Source organism: Pelophylax lessonae, assembly GCF_965119305.1.
Source record: "Pelophylax lessonae genome assembly, chromosome: 11".
In the NCBI taxonomy this organism is placed as follows: Eukaryota; Metazoa; Chordata; class Amphibia; order Anura; family Ranidae; genus Pelophylax; species Pelophylax lessonae.
The window spans coordinates 76,447,929-76,469,991 of NC_138778.1; the positions used below are offsets into that span (position 1 = coordinate 76,447,929).

The window sequence follows — 22,063 nt, forward strand, 5'->3', positions numbered from 1 at the left end:
CAATAGGTCTCTTTCAATTCTTTTCTCCTGCTGCAAACGGCAGTGCAAGCATTGTTTGCTGTACTTAACAAGCTTCCTAACAGCCAGAAACAAGCAGTAGTCTGTGCTTTGTGATTAATTCTCACATTCTGCTGCCAACCCACTGTTAAATAAGATTTCAGGGTAGTGATGAAGGATTTCAAAATACACAGACATTTTGGCTTACTAATTACAAGCCCATCTACAAAATGATGGGCTTACTACACAAGCATGTATAATCATCTGAATATGTAACTGTGGATGCCATCCCCACTTAATGGCACCCTGTGTGTCCATCTGTCGCAAGCAGCCAAGGTCAGCTATGAATATACAGCATACAATGTATAGCAGTACAAGTATAAGTGCCGGTTCACACTAGTGCGGCAGCAGCGATCGCATGGAATGTCGGAGCGCACTGCTCCTTCATTACATGCGATCGGCTGTGCGGTGCGAGTTCAGCCATACACTTTGTATGGCTAAATTCGCACCGCACCCGCAGCAAAGACGCATAGGACCCTTTTTTTGCAGCCGCATCAGGATCGGATCGCACAGTGGTTCACACTTGTGCGATCCGATCCTGTGCGAACTGTAAGATCGCACTGCGATATGCGATCAAACTGGGGGTGTCGTTAAGAATACATTGACACCCCCAGCGTATCGCATATGGCAGTGTGAACTGCCAGGGGTGCATGTGCGATGCGGGAACAGGCTGCGAATTCGCAGCCTTCCCGCATTGCATAAGTGTGAACCGGGGCTTAGAGAAAAGAAGAGCTAATGACATCCAGGTTCATTCTAAGTTCTTAGTCTATGTCATGGCTGGACTATTTATGTTATTTATTTTATACAATGCAATAGTAATAAAAAATAAATAATAATAATAAAAAAAAAAAAAAAAGGCATGGGACTGCTGCCACGTGTAATTTAAAGCGAACCTGGAATGGCCTAAAAAGTTTAACAATGCCACCAAAGACCTGCATTCATCATTGAATAAATTCCTTTGTCTCTGTGTAGTCACAGGATTCCAGGCTAGGGCTGAAATTGGGAACTTGGATTCTGTGCAGATCACTACTATGCCACATTTCTCAGTACCAAGTCTCTGCTTAGAAGCCTGTTGGGTTCAAAGGGAAACAAACTGATCTGAAGACTAAAAAACACGAGTTATTGTTATCTATGACACTTTTTGGGCAATGACTGGTTCCTTCTAAAAATAGAACAACTAATGACTCGTGTACTTCTCACCGGTCTGATATGAGTGTTGCAAAAGCTGCATCCTTCGCTCGAATACTCCAGGACAAAGCGGAACCCAATCGATTGTTGCGCAAAGCTTGCATTGCCATTGTCTTACAGATACTTCGAACTAGATAACATAAAAAAGAACTGTTGGCAACAAATAGAAAATACGACCGAGCACTGCTTGTTGACGGAAATAAATTACATATTCAGCTAATATTATGTTGGACAACAGTGTCAGAACTACAATGGTAACTAAAGAAGCACGATGAATTCCACAATGATTCCATCATTCTCATCTTAATAACCTATGACGCAGGGTGTTAAATGCAAAAAGGGAAGGTTCTGGATATGCAGACTGCATAGTCAAGTGGCATTTGTATTTATTCCAACATACCTTGTTCAGTCATCTGCCTCTGCTCACAGATTCTCAATGCCTTTAATGCCTTCCTTTCAGTAGTCAGTGGGATCCTCTCTATGAGAAGTTCGAGGTACACTCGACCAAGCTCTGGACAATGATCCAAGTAATCAACCCCCAGCTGCCACAGGCTGCAAGAAACAATTTTTTTTAAATTTTTCTTAATACCCCTTTGAACAGGTTAAGAATCGGCAAGAGACTGGGGAAAGAAGACTAAACACCACAAAAGAAAAAAAAAAAAAAAAAAAAAACTTTGCAGGAGCTCCACTAACAGACTAGCGTGGCCAAAATGTGCACGGTAAGGCCCCTTTCACACTTGTGCGACTTGTCCTGCGACTTGGGGACTGCTAAGTCGCATGACAAGACGTACTTTATGATTTCCAATAAGTACCGTTCATATCTATGCGACTTCAAGTCGCAAAAACTTCAAAGTAGTCCCTGCACAACTTTGGTTCGACTTTGATGTGTTTTGAAGTCCATAGACCTCAAGATTACACAGGCATTGCTTCAAGTCCAGTCAAAATCGTGGCAAGAAATTGCGCGCCTTTTAGGTTGCACAAGTGTGAAGGGGCCGTAAGGTAAATAGGTCAAACCAAGCAAAAAAATTAAAATAAATGCTGCACTTGTGCACTGTACAGCCGTAACTAATAAATGCTGTGCACTCTGCAGGTGACCTTCAGCCAAAGTTGTTTAAGGTGGTTGCATTCCAGGGTGGGTAGTAAGTCCAAAGGCTATGAAAAAAAAAAAAAAAAAATCTCTTTTCTGTGAATTGGACTTGGCCACTATGATCAAAGAGATCTAAACAGATGGTTTGATCCAGGGCCGAAACAACAAATCGAATAACTAATCGTCAACTACTTTCATAATCGATTAGTTGGTCAGCCGATTAGTTGTCCAGCATACAGAATGCATTATTTGTTTACATATCAGGAAATATAGTGCAGCATACATACAGCTCAATACACCGGCCATTATGTCAGTAAGTGCCTGAGAACCTGTGAATGTGTGAGGAGCAATGCCTCATGGTACATGTAGTACTGGGCAGGAAGTAAGTAGTTCTAAAGGCAGAGGTTTTTTTTTACCTTGCTATACGGGCACTCTATAATATTTGGGGCACTCTGAAGGCAGGAGGAGACAGAAGCATCGATGGGGGACCCCAGAAAAGATTTGGGGCTGCTCTGTGCAAAACCATTACACAGAGCAGGTAAGTATAACATGTTTGTTCAAAAAAAATAAAAAATGGATTTTAAACTTACCGTAAAATCCTTTTTGCTGAAGTTAATCGAGAGACACAGCTCCATCTTCATGACTAATTAGGTTATGCTCCTCCCATCAGGAATAGGCACTAGGCAGGAAAAAAGCTTAACCACACCTATGGGGGCTGTCCCTGCAGGCATAACCCCTCACACTCTGTTATCATTAATCAGTTTATTTGCAAGCAGTGTTTTAGAAGACAAAATACCCCATACAAAAGTAGAGGGGTGGGTGCTGCATCTGTCAATGAACTTCAGAGAAAAGGATTTTACGGTAAGTTCTTACAAAAATCCAGTTTTCTACATCGTTCATCGACAGACGCAGCTCCCTCTTCATGACTAATAGGGATGTCCCAAAGCAGTATATTTATGAGGGGTGGGAAGACAAAAGAAAAAAAACAAACTTAAGTCCCCCAAAGGCTAAAACGTAGTCAACCAAGTAACATGGAGCTCAACCAGGAACAACCGGAGCTCTCCCAGAACAAAATCACACCCTCAAAGAGAGGCTAAAAAAGGGTTCTCTTTCAAACTGCAGCCTGCACAACCTTGTGGCCAAAAGAAGCATCCGCGGATGCCAACATGTATACTTTGTAGAATTTTGTAAACGTACGCACAGACGCCCAAGTTGCTCACTTGCAGTACCGACGCCTGATGGCAAAAAGCCCAAGAGGCACTCAGCGCTCTCGTAGAATGCGCCTTCAATGGGAAAGGAGGAACCGGACCCTTCAGTGAATAGGCCTGTACCACCGTCTGCCTGATATATCTGGAAATGGAGGCAGAGGCAGCCAATCCCTTACAAGGTCCATCACTAAGGACAAAAAGAGCGTCTGATTTTCAAAAAGATTTGGTTGCCTCCAAATAAACCTTTATCGCCTTAACCACATCCAAAAAATGCAAAGCATATTCCTTAGGTTGCATGGGCTTAGGACAGAGTGAACAACACAATGCAACACAATGTCAATTCATTCAAATGAAAATCATAAACCACCTTAGGGAGAAACTACTGATTAGGACGATGTACCAATTTATCTCGGTGTGCCACCAGATAAGGTGAGCAGCAGGACAACGCTGCCAATTCAGATACTCTGCGAGCAGAAGTGATAGCCACCAAGAAGGCAACCTTCTGAGACGACGAAAGCAGAGAAATCTCCCAAATTCTCTCAAAAGGAGGCTTTTGAAGAACAGATAATACCAGATTGAGATCCCACAGAGGCAGCGGAGATAGTCTTGGAGGAGCCATATGGCGCACTCCCTGGATGAAAGTATGAATCAAGGCATGCGTAGCTAATGGGCATTGGAAATATACAGCCAAAGCCAAGACTTGGCCTTTGATTGTGCCCAAAGCCAAATCGCTGTTCAACTCCTTTCTGAAGAAAGGCCAAAATCCTAGCTGTAGAAAACAAGCGAGGATGCACGCTTAGTGATTCACACCAGGAGATGTACAATTTCCACGTACGATGATAAATCTTCCTGGAAGTCAACTTCCTAGCCTTCAAGAGAGTAGGAATCACAGAGTCAGAAAGACCTCTATCCCTCAACACCTGGCTTTCAACAGCCATGCCGTTAAAGCCAGCGACTGTAAAGCAGGAGGGAAGATCAGAACTTGAGACAGCAGACCGTCCCTGAGAGGAATTCTGCAAGAACCATCAGCGACCAGCCTTATGGAGGTCCGCGTACCAAGACCGGCGAGGCCAGTCCGGAGCCACCAGAATGACCGGAATGCATTCCACCTCTATCCTGTGCAGAAGCCGTGGCAAAAGTTTTAATGGGGGGAAAGGCATAAAATCAGCCGATAACGACCCCAAGTGCGTTATTAGGCATCCAAAAGTCCCCGACCAGGGACCCACACAGGACAATCTACCCCCCTCAAAAAAGGAGTCATAACGGTCGCATTAACACCACCCCCCCAAAGGTGAATACCTGCTAGGGGTAGGAGAATGTCGAGGGGTATACCAGATTAGTCCTCCGAGGTGCCAGGGAACCGAGGGAGCCCCTACGGTCCGACCATTCCAGGGAGGGGCCCACAACCGCCCGAGACCTCCAGGGGTATTTGGGGGGCAATTTTTACTCACTATACCACGGTACCAGGTGGGCCACCCTGAAACAGAACACCTCCCAGCCGGGATGGGGGTTCCGTCAGCCAAGAGGAAGCTGCGACTCAGGGCGTTCCAAGTCGTGTGCATTCCGGCGAGACGGTCCACTTGCAGGCTTGTCCCCATCCATCGGGGCACTGTCGTGGCGAGGCCTAGTTCTGGACTATAACCTGCTCACGCTCGCTGGCCAGGCTGGGAGACCTTAAGGATATAAATTATCCAGTGCAAAACTGCAGCCGGCTACTGCTGGCAATTCCTCTGGATCTTGGTCCTCAGGAACTAACTAGTGAAAAAATAAAAAATCTAAAATCAACAGCTAAGACCGAAGTCCCAGCAGGGAGCTAGGTCCTATTCCTAAAACTAGGCTGAAACAAACTGATTAATGATAGCAGAGTATGAGGGGTTATGCCTGCAGGGATAGCCCCCATAGGTGTGGTTAAGCTTTTTTCCTGCCTAGTGCCTATTCCTGATGGAAGGAGCATAACCCTATTAGTCATGAAGATGGAGTTGCGTCAGTTGATGAACGCCAGAGAAAATCACTTTAAAGACTCTGTGCAGGGAAGATCAGCATCTGAACCCAGAGAAGGTGGAGGTTGATAGACTGGAGATAATAGAAGGCATTACAATTACATTTAAAGTAAACTTTTACCAGTATTGTGCATTAGATTTAAAATTAGGGATCGACCGATTATCGGTGGGGCCAATATTCACTTTTTTTTTTTAAGTATCAGTATCAGCCACAAACTGGCCGATATGACGGATATTTCTTCAAATGATTGTACCGGAGCGATACCTGCAGCTAGAGGCATTACCCCGGTACCGTTGTTCGGAGCCGACGGTCGGCTTTCTTGTAATGACAACTGATGCGGCTGAGCAGCCGCTGGACTGTGACCCCCCCCACCCCCCCCCCTCCCGCTGCCTTCCGCAGCTCGCCTGGGTCTCCCGTCCCACCAGGAGAGCCGAGCAACCAGCAAGAACAGCCGCCGGCTGGCTAAAGACCTGAGCAAAGCTACATTCGGCTCTGATCGGGTCTCCGATGGAAAAACCTGGAAGCAACGACATGACATCATTTGAGTACTGGAGTCTTAAAGGCGCTAGATTTAAAAAAAAAAAAAAGACAGCATTCAAAACAGCCAAACTTGGCATTTGAAGGCTTTTGATTGCAGAGGAGGGGTTTGAGGTCTTTTAGACCATAGTTCCCTCCATAAAGGGTACCTGTCACTGCCTATTACTGTCACAAGGGATGTTTACATTCCTTGTGACAGCAATAAAAGTGCTAAAAAAATTTTTTAAAAATTGAGTTTTGTAAAAACTTACCGTAAAATCAGTTTCTCAGAGTCCTTTGACAGACGCAGCTCTTAATGCTTCTTCACTAATGGGTTATGCACCATCTACAGGAGTAGACTAGGTAGTGAAAAGTTTTCACTCGACACATCTATAGGGGCTGTCCCTTACGACGTAACCCCAGACACACTGTGCTCTCAAATCAGTTTCCTAGCAAGCAGTGAAAGACGACACAACCAACCCCCCAAAAAAAGGAAGGGCGGGAGCTGCATCTGTCACAGGACTCAGAGAAAAGGATTTTACGATAAGTTCTTACAAAAATCCAATTTTCTCTCATGTCCTTTGACAGACGGAGCTCTTAATGCTTCTTCACTAATGGGACGTCCCAAGCAGTGTAGGCATGAGGGGTGGGAAGAACGCAACCAAAAACTGTTAACGCATTTACAAGGCTAAAAACGTAGCCAACTGGGCAACAAAAAGCTCAACCAATACCCGCAGGAGCTTACCCACAAAAGAAAAAATTAAACCCCTTAAAGAGAAAAAAAAAACCAACAGCAGCTTGCAAAACCTTGCAGCCAAAGGAGGCATCCGAGGATGCCAATAAGTCAGTTTTATAGAATTTTGTAAAAGTGTGTACGGACGACCAAGTCTCTGCTTTACACACCTGAGCAACCGAAGCCTGATGGCGAAAAGCCCAAGAGGCAATCAGCACTCTAGTAGAATGCACCCTCACAGCGAAAGGAGGAACCTGACCATTCAATGAATAGGCCTGAACAATGGTCCGCCTGATCCATTTTGATATGGTCGCAGCAGACGCAGCCTAACCCTTGCGAGATCCCTCAGGAAGGAGAAACAAAGAATCAAATGTCCGAAAAGACTCTGTGGCTAAAAAGTAAACCCTCATCGCCCAAACCACATCCAGCGAATACAAGGCAAATTCCTTAGGATGCTTGGGCTTAGCACAGAGCGAAGGTAACACAATATCTTCGTTGAGGTGGAAAAAAGGCAACACCTAATGGAGAAAAGATTGATTAGGTCGTAGAACGACCTTATCCCTATGAACGACCAAATAAGGCGAACGGCAGGACAGAGCCGCCAACTTAGACAGACACTCTGCGGGCAGAAGTGATAGCCACCAGAAAGGCAACCTTCTGAGACAACAAGGGCAGAGATATCTCCCTAAGGGAGGTCGTTGAAGAACGGACAAAACCAAATTCAGATGCCACGGCGGCAAAGGGGATCTCCTTGGCGGAGCCAGATGACGCACCCCTTGAATAAAGATGCGGATCAAGGAATTAGACGCCAAGGGACGTTGGAAGTAAATCGGTAATGCCAACACCTGACCATTTATCATGCCTAAGGCCAAACGGTGCTCAACCCCTTTCTGCAAGAAGGCCAAGACCCTTGCCACCGAAAACGAGCGAGGATGCAACTTTTGCGATTCACACCAGGCAATATACATTTTCCAAGTGCGATGATAAATCTTCCTGGAAGTCGCCTTCCTAGCTCTCAATAAGATAGGAATCACAGAATCAGTGAGACCTCTGTCCCTTAACAGCCACGCTGTTAAAGCCAGCAAACTGTAAAGCAGGATAGAAGATCGGCCCTGGAGACAGCAGATCCTCTCGCAGAGGCAGCCGCCAGGGAGGCTCGCAAGACCATCTTTACCAGATCTGCGTACGAAGACCGGCGAGGCCAGTCTGGGGCTACTAGAATCACCGACACCTTTTCCACCGGTAACATGAGTTGAACCGGAGGAAAGGCATAAATCAGCCGATAATGACTCCAAGGCACCACCAACGCATCTGTGGCGTCGACCAGAGGATCTCGAGCCCTGGCCACAAACCGCTCTACCTTTTTGTTCAGACAAGACGCAAACCGATCCACCGCCGGAGTTCTTCATCGGACACAAAGGAGGCGAAAAACCTCCGGATGCAGGGACCATTCCCCCTGATCCAGAACCTGACGACTCAGGTAATCTGCCTGCCAATTCTCCACACCTAGAATGTGAACTGCGGAGAGAGCCAGAACATGTACTTCAGCCCAAGTCAGAATCTCAGCCTCTTCCCTGGCCGCCCAGACACTCTTGGTATCCCCCTGATGATTGATGCAAGCCACGGCCATGGCATTGTCAGATTTCACCTGAACCGGAGAGCCGCGCAGCCGAGGCGTCCAACGGAGAAGGCAGAGTTTGATCGCCCTGAGCTCCAGGACATTGATCAGTAAGGATGATTCTTCCCTTGACCAAACACCCTGGACACAGATTGTTCAGCACTCCACCCCAGGGTGACAAGCTGGCAACTGTGGCTACCACCGTCCACAACAGGGGCATAAAGGACCTGCCCTGGCTCAGAGTGGGCGACCTCGTGAGACAGTTTAGACATATTCTGTCCAAGGACTGCGGGTCTTTGTTCCACTTGACAAATATCTCTGATTGTAGAGGCCTTGTGTGAAATTGGGCAAATGGTACCGATTCGAAGGTCAACACCATCAGCCCCAGGGACCTCATACAAGTCCGCAGGGAGGAGAGATTGTTGTCCATCAGCAGCCTGATCTCGCCCTGCAAGGTCTGAAGTTTTTCCTCGGGGAGAAAGACCCTCATCTGAGAGAAGTCCAAGATCATGCCCAAGTAATTCAGACGCACGGAAGTTGATGGTCCACCCGAACTGAAGTGTCTGAACTGTGAATGCCACGTTGTCCGACAGGGTGGCAGGAGAGCTTGCCCTCAACAGGAGATCGTCCAGATACCCAAGGGTCGCAATCCTCTTTCTGCATAGCACTGGGGCCAAAGCCTACGTGAAGACTCTGGGAGCGGAAGATAGACCAAAGGGTAATGCCACAAATTGAAAGTGCTCCTCGGCCAGCGCATAACGGAGATACCGCTGATGACCCTCGTAGATAAGGATGTGCAGATACGCGTCCTTCAAATAGATGGAGGCCAGAAAATCTCCTTGATTTAGAGATGCCACCACTGACCGAATGGATTCCATCGAAAACTTCTGCACCCGCACAAAGCGGTTCAGCGATTTGAGGTGCAGAATTGAATGCACCTTGCCCTCCTTTCCGGGCACCATGAACAGGTTTGAATAAAAACCCTGAAACCTGTCCCACTGAGGAACCGGGATGATTACGCCCTGTGCCAGGAGATCCTGCACTGCCTCCCTGAGATCATTTAATCGATCTGGAGACAGACGGAGATTTGATGGAAAGAACCTGTCTGCTGAGTGAGACCGAAATTCGATCTTGTACCCTGAACGAATCAGTTCATGAACCCACTTGTCTGGAATCAGAGATGTCCAGGGTTCCCGAAAGTAACACAGACGTCCCCCCACCCCTGAACCGGGTGAGGGCGTCCCTTCGTGCAGAGGAGGACTTGGCCGCCGAACCGGACTGGCCGACCTTGGGCTTATCCGACCAAGCCTTCTTGTTCCCTCCGTAAGCTAAGAACAGTTTGCCTTTTTCCTGCGCCCGAGGCATGAAAAAGCCCCCTGTGAGCTTTGAAGGAAGGCCTCCGCTTACTCCAAGGCGCTTTACCTTAACTCATCCAAAGAATCACCAAACAGGCATTCACCCAAAAAGGGAAGATCTGCTAAGGCTTTCTTAGAAGCCTGGTCCGCCGACCAGCTCTTCAGCCATACCATGCGGTGTATGGCAATCCCCACCGCAGACACCCTGGCAACCAGAGGAGCCGCGTCTAGGGCCGCATCACACAGGTACACCATGGCCTGGGCCATCTGATCCGTGAGGGGTGCCGTCAGCCAAGGGGGGACACTGCAACACAGGGCGTTCCAGAGTTGAGACGTCCCGGCGAAGAAAGCTCTCCGCAGGCTCGTACCTATCCACAGGGAAACAGTCGTGGCGAGGCCTGGGCGGACCACAACCTGCGCTCGTAGGCCAGGCTGAGACACCATAAGGATCTAGATTATCCAGTGCGAGGCCCAGCCGAGCTGTCACTTGCAGTCCTCCAGGAGGATCCCCCTGACTAACTAGCGATAGTGAGTGATTGAGGAAAATAAAACAAAAACATTTTCAAAGAAAAACAAAAAACAGAGACAGGAGTCCCCGCTGGGAAACCTAGTCCTACTCCTAACGCTAGGCAGCAAGAAACTGAAGAGCAGCACTGAATAGCTGAGGGTAATGTCGAGGGTGTGTCTACAGGTGTGTCTTTGTTTAACTCTTATTTTGTCAAAGTTTTCACTACCTAGCCTGCTCCTGCAGAGAGGGCGCATTACCCAATGGTGAAGAACATCTGAGCGGGCTGCGACTGTCAGAGGACATAAGAGAAAACATTTTTTAAAAATAAAAGCAAAGTGTGCAGAATATCGGCACCCAATATCGGCTAACGGCCTAAAGGGTGGCCGGAAAATAGGTATCAGTATCGGCCCTGAAAAAACAATATCGGTCGATCCCTAGTTAAAATGCCTATATATCCTACTTCTGGGTGTATTTATTATTATTATTTATATGATACAAGTAATATATAATTATTACTTTCACTGTATCACAGTATAAGTGAACCCCTTATAGTAGCGATTATCTGCTCTTTTTGTACTATAAAAGGGCTCATTTTCGTTTTTTTTTTTTTTTTAACAACATTACGGGCCTGGTTATCACCTATGGGTCTTTTGGTGCTTTTTGCAGAAACACACGACAGTTCATCTAACATGATTTCCTATAGGACACGTTCACATCTATGCTTTTTTCAGCCGCTGCCTATTTGGAAAGGCTCAAGGACTTTTTTCAATGCAAAACTGTTTTTTTTTTTTTTTTGCTTTTCTAGTTCAATATACTTCAATGGAGAAGCTGCAGAAAAGCATGTAGTGCATTTTTTTTGTAGCGATTTGCATTTTATTCTGCCCAACAAGCTGGGCAAAAAAAAAAATGCACATCGCAGCAAAATCGCGTGCGCAAAAATGCAAAACGCAGTGCAGAAATGGATCAAAAGCAAACCGCATAGGTGTGACCTGAGCCTTTTGCTGGCTGTACACGTATCGAGTTTCGGACGACAATATGCATCCAAATAAATCTTAGTACATTCACTGCATGAAAGAATGTCGTTTGAAAATGTCACTTGTTTTTAACATTCAGTTTTAAAATGAATGTCATTTCTGAACGAAAACCACATACACAGTCTGAAAATTCCTTTGACCAAGAAGTTTTCTATGCTGCTCCCTCTAATTTTCCTGTCACTGTGGTCGAAAAATTGACCCCACTAACTATTAGAAAATCAAAAAAAATTTAATTTTAAGAACATTCATACGAAGAAAGACATTGTTTTTGTATAACCAGCATGAGTGACAGCAGACGCAGGTAGCATTTATCAAGCAACATGCCTATGACAAGAGAGTCATACATACGTTACATACATACATACATACATATATTACAGTTCTGTCTAAAATCGCCAAACACAGTATTTAATTTTTTTTTTCTTTAAAAATATTTATTATCTTAGTCTGAAGATATTTACCAGATTCAACCTCTAATAGTATACAGTACATCTCTTCTGTCTGTTATTCTTAGAGTGGATTAGAGATTTTGCTCACTAACCATATAATTGGTTATTTATATTTACAACTGCATATAGATATATAAGAATTGCTTTTTTTTTTTTTTAAACTTTACATATTAACTATATTAACTTTAACCACTTGCCGCCCGCCCACCGTCAAATGACGGAGGGACGGTGCGGCCATTGTTCTGGGCGGACGTCATATGACGTCCGCCCATTCAAGCAGGGCAGGCGCGCGATCGTGTGCGCGCCGCCCTGCACTGCCGGTGTCGGCGTGTCACCGGCAGGGGGGAAACAGCCAATGTGCATGGCTGTTTCCCACGTGATCGGCTGTGTTCCAATCACAATAGAAGAAGATGACCGCGCATGCGCGATCGGGAGCGCGCAGCGCGGTCATGTCAGTGGCTCTGTGTTCCCTAGGAACACAGCTAGTCACCAGCAGTAGTAAACAGTCACTGACAGTGACTGTTTACTATGTGATCGGCTGTGAATCCATTCACAGCCTATCACAAAATGTAAACACAGAGCAGTAACTCACTGTTACTAGCTCTTCTCCCCTCACACAGTTTCCAGTGTGAGGAGAGCAGAGCTAGAAACAGTGAGTTACTGCTCTGTACACCTGTCACAATGTAAAAGCACACTAATAAAGGTCCCCACACAGTCCTCAGCCCCCCTCCCAATTGCACCTGTCACCCAACAGTCCCCTCATCAGTGCCCAGAAATTGACACCCATAAAGTTCACATGTGAGCGTAGCGATCGCGGGCAGAATCATCGCGATTCTGCACGCGATCCGGAAATCATTGCAAATCACGGGACGCCTGTGTGTTGCCCGTGATTTGCAATAGCACCCCAAATGTTGTGCGATGTTGCCGCGATTTCCGCCTGCCGAATCGCAGTAACATCGCGCAAACAACACATGACGCCCAAAAAAGGTACAAGAGCTCTTTGGGGCGTCATGCGTTGTTTGCGTGATGTTACCTCGATTCGGCAGGCGGAAATCGCAGCAACATCGCACAGCGTTTAAGGTGCTATTGTAAATCACAGGCAACGCACAGGCGCCCCGCGATTTGCAATGATTTCCAGAATGCGGGCAGAATCACAGTGATTCTGCCCGCAATCGCTACGCTCACATGTAAATGTAGCCTAAAGTTCACCTGTCACCAGAGACTGCCATCAGTACCGCCGGGCACCATCGCCCGTCACTCATCGGTGAACATCGCCGGTCACCTGTCACCCCATCGGTCGTCACCTGTCACCCCATCAGTGATCGTCACTTGTCACCCCATCAATCATCGTCACCTGTCACCCCATCAATCATCGTCACCTGTCACCCCATCAGTCATCGTTACCTGTCACCCCATCAGTCATCGTTACCTGTCACCCCATCAGTCATCGTTACCTGTCACCCCATCAGTCATCGTTACCTGTCACCCCATCAGTCATCGTCATCTGTCACCCCATCAGTCATCGTCATCTGTCACCCCATCAGTCATTGTCATCTGTCATCCCATCAGTCATTGCCATCTGTCACCCTCACCTGTCACCCCATCAGTCATCGTCACCTGTCACCCCATCAGTCATCGTCACCTGTCACCCCATCAGTCATCGTCACCTGTCACCCCACCACTCATCGCCATCTGTCAACCCATCAGTCATCTGTCACCCCATCAGTGACCGTCACCTGCCACCTATCAGTGATCATCCGCAGTCAACCGTCACCCGTCGCACAGCCCATCACAGCCAGCACTTCAAAAAGGATGTACAGCAACGAGGAGGCCCTTCAGGTCCTCTCCTTGACTGATGAGAGCACCGGGGAGCTCTCATCAGTATCTGAATCAAATCCTGAATCCGATTCGGAATTTGAAATCGCTAATAGTAGCGGATCGGAGATGGACTCGGACTATTCCTCTACACTTTCCTTTATTCAATGTATTTTGGGGTGCAATTTTTGCTATATAAATGCAACAACTTACTGACCGCCTAACGACTATATATGTTGGCTATTAAAAGCTAAATACTGGGGTTATGGCAGCAGATAGCTGCCATAACCCCAGTATTTTTTTAAACGCGAGCGGTCGGCTTTAAGATAAGGGTGGTCCCAGTGGCGGATTCGCCATGGAATTACCCTTACGGTGCAGGGGGAAGAGGTGCCCCCTCCCGCCGCGTCCCAGATGTTTTCCCAGCTTACCGCTATGCACATGCTATGTGTTGGAAATATTTCATAAATGGACAACATTGTGTAAAAAAAAAAAAAAATGCATTTTCATTTTCTTTCCACAGTTTCCAAAAACTTGTGGAAAAAAATGACACGTTCAAAAGACTCATTATGCCTCAAAAATTATACGTTGGGGTGTTTGCTTTCCAAAATGGGGTCATTTTATGGGGGGTTTCCATTGTCCTGGTGCTCCAGGGCCTTCAAAAGTGCGATAGGTTGTCAGGAAATTATATGTGTAATTTATGCTCCTAGAATGCCGGACGGTGCTACTTGGATGTTAGGCCTCTGTATGTAGCCAGGCTGTGAAAAAGTCTCACACATGTGGTATCGCCATACTCAGGAGGAGTAGTAGAATGTGTTTTGGGGTGTAGTTGCAAGTATACATATGCTGTGTGAGAGAAATAACCTGTTAATACGTCAATTTGTAAAATAAAAAAAAAAAAAATCTTCATTTTGCAAAGAATTGTGGGAAAGAGTTACAACTTCAAAAAACTCACCATGCCCCTTATTCAATACACTGGAATGTCTACTTTCCAAAAAGGGGTAATTTGGGGGGTATTTGTACTTTCCTGACTTTTTAGTGTCTCAAGAAATGAGATAGGCCTTCAGTACATCAGGTGTGATCAAGTAAGGTCAATTTTCAATGATTAGCACCATATCTTGTGGACTCTAGAACTTTCACAAAGAACAAATAATATACACTTATTTGGGTTATTTTTTACCAAAGATAAGTAGCAGTATAAATTTTGGCCAAAATTTGTGAAGAAAAATTACTAATTTGCTAAATTTTATGACAGAAACAAAGAAAAATGCGTTTTTTCACAATATTTTTTTATAGCACAAAAAACTAAAAAAACCCAGTAGTGATTAAATACCATCAAAAGAAAGCTCTATTTGTGTGAAAAAAGGACACACATTTTTTATGGGTACAGTGTTGCATGACTGAGTAATTGTCATTCAAAATGTGAGAGCGCTGAAAGCTGAAAATCGGTCTGGGCAGGAAGGGGGTGAAAGTGCACTGTAGGCAAGTGGTTAAAGAACTTAAAACTATATCTAGACCACTGTTCCTGATCTTTGCTGACAGTATTATGACAGGAAATGTACCAGGCGATTGGAGGAAAGCTAACGTGATACCGATATTCAAAAAAGGGCAGAGGCATGTCCTGGGAAATTATAGGCCGGTCAGTCTGACATCGATAGTATGTAAACTTCTGGAGGGGATGAGAAGGGACTATATCGTAGAGTTTGCTAAAGACAACAACATCATCAGCGGTAATCAGCACGGGTTTACAAATGGGCGTTCTTGTCAAACGAATCTCTTAACATTCTACGAGGAGGTGAGCTGTGAGCTAGATAGGGGGAGACCAGTGGATGTGGTGTACCTGGATTTCGCTAAGGTGTTTGATACAGTTCCCCACAAGCACTTAATTTATAAAATAAGGTCTGCATGCATTGACCACAAGGTTTGCTTTTGGCTACGGAAGTGGCTAAAAGGGCGTAATAAATAGCGCATACCCAGACTGGTCTGGGGTGGTAAGTGGGGTCCCCCAAGGCTCAGTCCTGGGACCAGCCTTGTTCAATTTATTCATAATCAGCATTGAGGACGGGATCATTAGTTCTATATCAGTTGACAGCAGAGGACATAAAATTGGGCAGGGCAATAACTGCACAGCATGAAGCAGATATCCTACAGAATGACCTGAACAAAATAACAGAGTGGGCAACGACATGGCAAATGAGGTTTGATGTGGAGAGTGTAAGATTTTGCACTTGGGGACTAAAAACATAAAAAGCACAATAAACCTTCGGGGGGGGGGGGGACCTTTGGGGGAATCAAAAATGGAGAAAGATCTGGGAGTCTTGGTAGAGGATAGACTAAGCAATAGCATGCAATGTCAAATGGCAGCTGCCAAAGCCGGCAGAATATTTAGCATGCATAAAGAAAGGGATGTATTCCAGAGATAAAACTAAAATCCTACCAATTTATAACACTCTGGTCCGACCGCACCTCAACTACTATGTAACTATGTATATGTAACTAAATTATACACTACACTTTTTTTAAGGTTATCCCCCGATTAATGAAAACAATAATTGGCCAACTAATCGATTATGAAAACAATCGTTAGTTGCAGCTCTGGTTTGATCTATAATGGTAATTCACTACACTTGTTTCGGTGCACATATTGTACATTACAGAGTTATAGAATATAACTGTAATGCTGGCCATACACCTGCCGAAAAAGCGTTCGAAAATCTGTCATTTGGTCTGATCGTCCGTTTTTCGTCCAGTTAATGGGCACAAATAGAAAATCGTTTTCAACTTTTCAGAGCCGAAAAATCGAAGGAACAGTTTTGAAATCTGCCGGACAAAAAATAAATGAACGATAAATTGAAAGGTTAATGTGTTTCTCGGCCGACCTGTTTACACTAGGTATATGTGACAAACTAAATTAATGTCCATCAAACGTTTTATCTTTTGAAATTCGGTCATTACATGATGGCACGATCGTCTGCTCTCGCCGCTGAGTTTTCATATTTCGAAAATGAGTTAGTCCGATATTTCGGCTAGTGTATGGCCAGCATAACCGTTACTGGTATTACAATAAAAACAATGTATCCACGCAAGGGTATTTTAATGTCCGCCTGTGCTAAACAAATTAGCCTTTGCAGAACCAACACTGAAATGTGCCAACAGTATTATCAGCTTCTGTAATATACAAGATCCTTGGAAGGGTTCTACTACCTGCTTTCACATTCAAGTGGCAGGTCCACAGCAAAGATAATACTACTGAAAATCATAAACTCTGTGCTATACAAATAAAAATCCCCCCCCCCCCAATGTACTACTACAGCAGCTAAAAATATACAACACCCCCCGTGTCCTCCAATATTGTTAACCACTTGCCCACTGGGCACATATAACCTCTTCCTAACCAGGCCAATTTTCAGCTTTCACACTTTGAATGACTATTACTTAGTCATGCAACACTGTACCTATATGAAATTTGTATTCTCTTTTTTTCCTCACAAATAGAGCTTTTTTTAGTGGTGTTTGATCACTGGGTTATTTTGTGCTATAAATAAAAAAAAGACCAACATTTTTGTAACAAAATGCATTTTTCCTCATTTCGGTTATAAAATTTAGCAAATTAGTAATTTTTCTTCATAAATTTTGGCCAGAAGTTATACTGCTACATTGCTTTGGTAAAATAAACCCAAATCAGTGTATATTATTTGGTCTTTGTGAAGGTTATAGAGTCTACTACAAGCTATGGTGCCAATCATTGAAAATTGATTACACCCGACCTACTGATGATCTCATTTCTTGAGACACCAACAAGCCAGGACAGTAAAAATACCCACAAATGAGCCCTTTTTGGAAAGTAGACATTCCAAGGTATTTAGTAAGAGGCATAGTGAGATTTTTAAAGTTGTAATTGTTTCCCACAATTCTTTGTAAAATAAAGATTTTTATTTTTTGTATTTTCCACAAAATTGACATATCAGCAGGTTATTTCACTCACATGGCATTTGCATACCTCCAACTAAACCCCAGAACACATTTTGCTGCTATTCCTGAGTATAGCGATACCACATGTGAGACTTTTTCACAGCCACATAGAGAGGCCCAACATGTAGGGAGCACAATCATGTGTTCTAGGGACATAAATTACTTGAGGCACTAATTTCTTGACTACCTATTTGAATTTTGAAGGCCCTGGAGCACTAGGACTATGAAAACGCCCACAAACTTACCTCATTTTGGAAAGCAAACACCCAACACATACTCTAGGAGGCATAATGAGTCTTTTGAACAGGTCATTTTTTCCCACAGGTTTTTGGAAAATGTGGAACTAAAATGAAAACGCATTTTATTTTTTAAATTTTTTTACAAAGTTTACAATTTAAGAGATTTCTAACACACAGCATTTACATAGCACAAATTACACCCCAAAAAACATTCTGCTACTCTTCCTGAGAATGGCGATACCACGTGTGAGACTTTTACACAACCTGCCAACATACAGAGGCCCAACATGGGAGGGAGTACCATCTGGTGTTCTAGGGACATGAATTACATCTAATTTTCTGCCTGCCTATTACACTTTAGTGAGACTCTGTAGGGCACTGATGAGCACTGACGTGGCACGAATGTGCCACAGATGAGCACCGTGATGTGGCGCGCAGGAGCACCGTGATGTGGCGCGCAGGAGCACCGTGATGTGGCGCGCAGGAGCACCGTGATGTGGCGCACTGGACAGGACGCCGATTTGTTGGCAAAGTGAATGCTGTGTCATTGGACAGAGATCACGTGGTAAAGGGCCGCTGTGAATGGCTGCGCGCCCCAGGGGCCGCACGAAAAAACACGAGCACAAGAGGATGTCTATAGACGCCCTCCCAAAACTAGCCGGCGCATTGTAGCCATCATTCGGCTATACCGCATCTGCCTGATCCATCTCAAAATGGTCGCGGCGGACACAGCCAAACCTTTGCGAGGACCGTCCGGAAAAACAAAGAGTCTGACTTCCTGAATGGGCTCAGTAACCGCCAGATAAACCCTCTCGCCCGAACCACATCCAGAGAGTGCAAGGCACTTCCCTGTGATGTTTAGGTTTAGGACATAAGAAAGGCCACACAATGTCTTCATTCAGGTAAATATCCGATACCACCTTAGGAAGAAAGAACATATTAGGTCGGAGGACAACTTTATCCCTGTGGACCATCAAATAAGGCGAATGACGGACAATGCCGCCACCTCAAACTCTGCGGGCAGAAGGGATAGCCACTAGGAAGGCGACCTGCAACAAAGAAAGCAGAGAAATCTCCCTAATATTCTCAAAAGGAGGCTTTTGAAGAACAGACAAAACCAGATTAATCCCGTGATCCCGGTTCCCACAGAGGCAACCGGGTTTACCTTGGAGGGGCCAGACGACACCCCCCGAATGAAGGTGCAAATCAGACTATGCATAGCCAAGCGCTGCTCAACTCCTTTTTGTAAAAAGGCCAAAACCCGAGCTATAGAAAACAAGCAAGGGTGCAGCTGCAGCAATTCACACCATGAAATGTACGATTTCCACGTACGATGATAGATCTTCCTAGAGGTCGATTTCCTGGCCTTCAAAAGGGTAGGCATCACAGATTCAGAGAGACCTCTATCCCTCAAAACCTAGCTTTCAACAGCCTAGCCGTTAAAGCCAGCGACCGTAAAGCAGGATGGAAGATCGGTCCTTGAGATAGCGGATCGTCCATAGAGGAAGACACCATGGAGGATCCACGACAATGTTTACCAGTTGTGCGAACCAAGACCGCCGAGGCCAATCTGGAACCACCAGCATGACCGGAATGCCTTCCATTGCTACCCGGCGAAGAAACCTGGAGAACGAGTGGAGGGAAGGCATAAATTAGGCAATACTGACTCCAAGGAGCAACCAGAGTGTCTGTGGCGTCGGCCAGAGGATCCTGAGGCCTGGCCACAAACCTCTGAACTTTCCTATTGAGTCGAGATGCTAAGAGATTCACCTCCGGAGTCCTACATTGGGCACACAGGAGATAAAACACCTCCGGATGCAGGGACCACTCCCGCTGATCCAGCGCCTGACGATTCAGGTAATCCGCTTGCCAATTTCCCATACCCGGGATGTGGACCGCGGAAAGAGCCGTAATATTGTGTTACGCCCATAACAGAATTAGGCCGCCTCCTTGGCCGCCAGGGCACCCCTGGTGCCCCCTTGATAAGTGACGTAAGCCACGGCCATGGCATTGTCCGACTGGACCCGAACCGGAGAGACGCATAGCCGACTCGTCCAGTGAAGCAGGCAGAGCTTGACCGCTCTCAATTCCAGGATATTGTTCAGCAAGGAAGACTCTTCTGTCGCCCAAGTACCCTGGGCACAGAGCTTCCCCAGCACTCCACCCCAGCCCGATAGGCTGGCGTCCGTGGTAATCTCCATCCAAAACACTAGCAGGAAGGACTTGCCTCGGCATAGGACACCAAGAGAGCCGACTTCATGAGATGGCTCAACTGAATCTTCCGATCCAATGACCGAGGATCTCTGTTTCATCTGGACAGAATCTCCTTCAGCAGCTGTCTCATGTGAGATTGAACAAACGGGACTGCTCCGAAGGTCAAGACCACCAGACCCAGGGCCCGCATGCAAACCCGCAAGCAGGATTGTTTGGTCTCCATCAGCAACCTGACCATCCCTTGCAACTTCTGAAACTTGTCCAAGGGAAGGAAGACCCTCGCCATCGCAGAGTCGAGGATCAGCCCCAAATAGGTGACCCGCACAGACGGAGTCTGGGCAGATTTGGTGACATTGATCATCCACCCGAAATCCTGCAGGGTCCGAAAGGTGATGGAAACGTTGTCCAGCAGATCCGAATGCGAACCTGCTCGCAACAGGAGATTGTCCAGGTACCTCACAATGGAGATACCTCAGTGACGCAACAAGGCCACCAGAGGGGCCAGATCCTTGGAAAAAACTCTTGGAGCCGAGGCGAGACCAAAGGGTAACGCCACAAATTAAAAATGCTCCTCTGCCACCGCGAAGTGGAGGAATCGCTGGTGTCCCTTGAATATGGGGACGTGGAGACAAGCATCTTTGAGATCGATGGAGGACAGAAAATCCCCGATTCAAAGATGCCACCACTGACCGAACGGTCAGCGGTTCAGAGCCTTGAGGTCCAGGATTGGTTGCACGTTGCCCTCTTTTCTTGGCACATTGAACAAGTTTGAATAGAAACCTTGAGAGTGGTCCTGCGGGGAAACCGGCACCATCACCCCCAGAGCCAGGAGATCTCGCACAGCCTCCCGCAGAGATCCATCAAACACTTCTGAGACAGGTGAAGATTTGATTGAAAAAAACCTGTCCTCTGGCCGGGACCGGAATTCGATCTTGTACCCGGACAAACCAGGTCGCGAACCCGATCGTCCTAAATGAAGTCCAGGGTTCCTGAAAGAAGCGCAGGCATCCCCCCACCCCTGAGACTGGTGAGGGCACCCCTTCACGCTGAAGAGGACTTGTCTGCAGCACCAGACTGACCGGCCTTGGTCTTGCCCCAGGGCTTCTTAGCACCTCCAGAAGTTCTAAAAACGGCTTACCTTTTTCTTGCGCCCCGGAGGCAAGAAAAAAACATTTGTGAGGTGAGCAGAAAAGGAGGGACCCCGCTTAGCACGGGGCATCTTATCCTTGGAAGATTGAGGAAGAAGAGTAGAGTACTCTTCCCGCCAGTCAGTCCTTTGATCAACTCATCAAATGAGTCGCCAAAAAGGGAAGATCAGCTAAGGCTTTTTTAGAAGCTTGGTCAGCCGACCAGTTCTTCAACCAAACCATGCATCTTAAAACAATACCCACGGCCGAAACCCTGGGCACCAGGGGAGCCGCATCCATAGACGCATCACACAGGAACACCAGAGCCTGGATCACCTGGTCCAACAGTTCCAGCTGTTCCAGAGGAACAGTCTCGGGTCCAAAGACTCCCGCAACCCCCTAATCCATTCCGTCACCGTCTGTGAAATCGGTTTCAAAATGGAACCTGCCAGCACGTGAAGATGGCGGGAAAGGGATTCCACCCGCCTGTCCACTGGATCCGTAAAAACTGGGGAATCCTCCACAGGCACAAGGGTATATTTGTTCAATCTGGAAACAGGATAGTCCACTCCAGGTGGCACCGTCCAACGGTTGGAGACCTTTTCAGCGAAAGGACACCGGTGTTTAAAGCGTTTTGGTAACACTAAACACGTGCTTAACGCGCCGCCATTGGTCATTCACGATATTGTGAAAGGTGTCAGGACAAGGGAAAACCTTGCCAGATTTCCGAGACTTTTGGGAGCCAAAAGTCAACCACATCCCTGCCGGCGTGGGCTCATCAGCCAATTTTCAAGTATCCCTAACTGAAATAATCAGGGCTTCCCTAAAGCGCGTTCCGGGGCTGCAGCTGAAGAAGACCGGTCCTCTTCACCATCTGACTGTGAGGACAGCGATCCTTCAGGTAGGTGGGTGTCCGGGTGACCCCATCAGCCTCCGAATCAGAGG

The 22,063-nt window shown here is 46.3% G+C and overlaps 1 protein-coding gene across 1 annotated transcript in view; it reads right to left on the minus strand.

Moving 5' to 3' along the window:
- Nucleotides 1-22,063, minus strand: part of NUP85 (nucleoporin 85) — a 231,098-nt gene that overhangs the window by 57,698 nt on the left and 151,337 nt on the right. Inside the window, exons 14-15 of the mRNA XM_082271221.1 lie at nucleotides 1,646-1,797; nucleotides 1,258-1,375 (exon numbers count right to left, since the gene is read on the minus strand). Coding sequence (XP_082127347.1) covers nucleotides 1,258-1,375; nucleotides 1,646-1,797 — 270 coding nt within the window. The remainder of the gene's footprint in view (nucleotides 1-1,257; nucleotides 1,376-1,645; nucleotides 1,798-22,063) is intronic.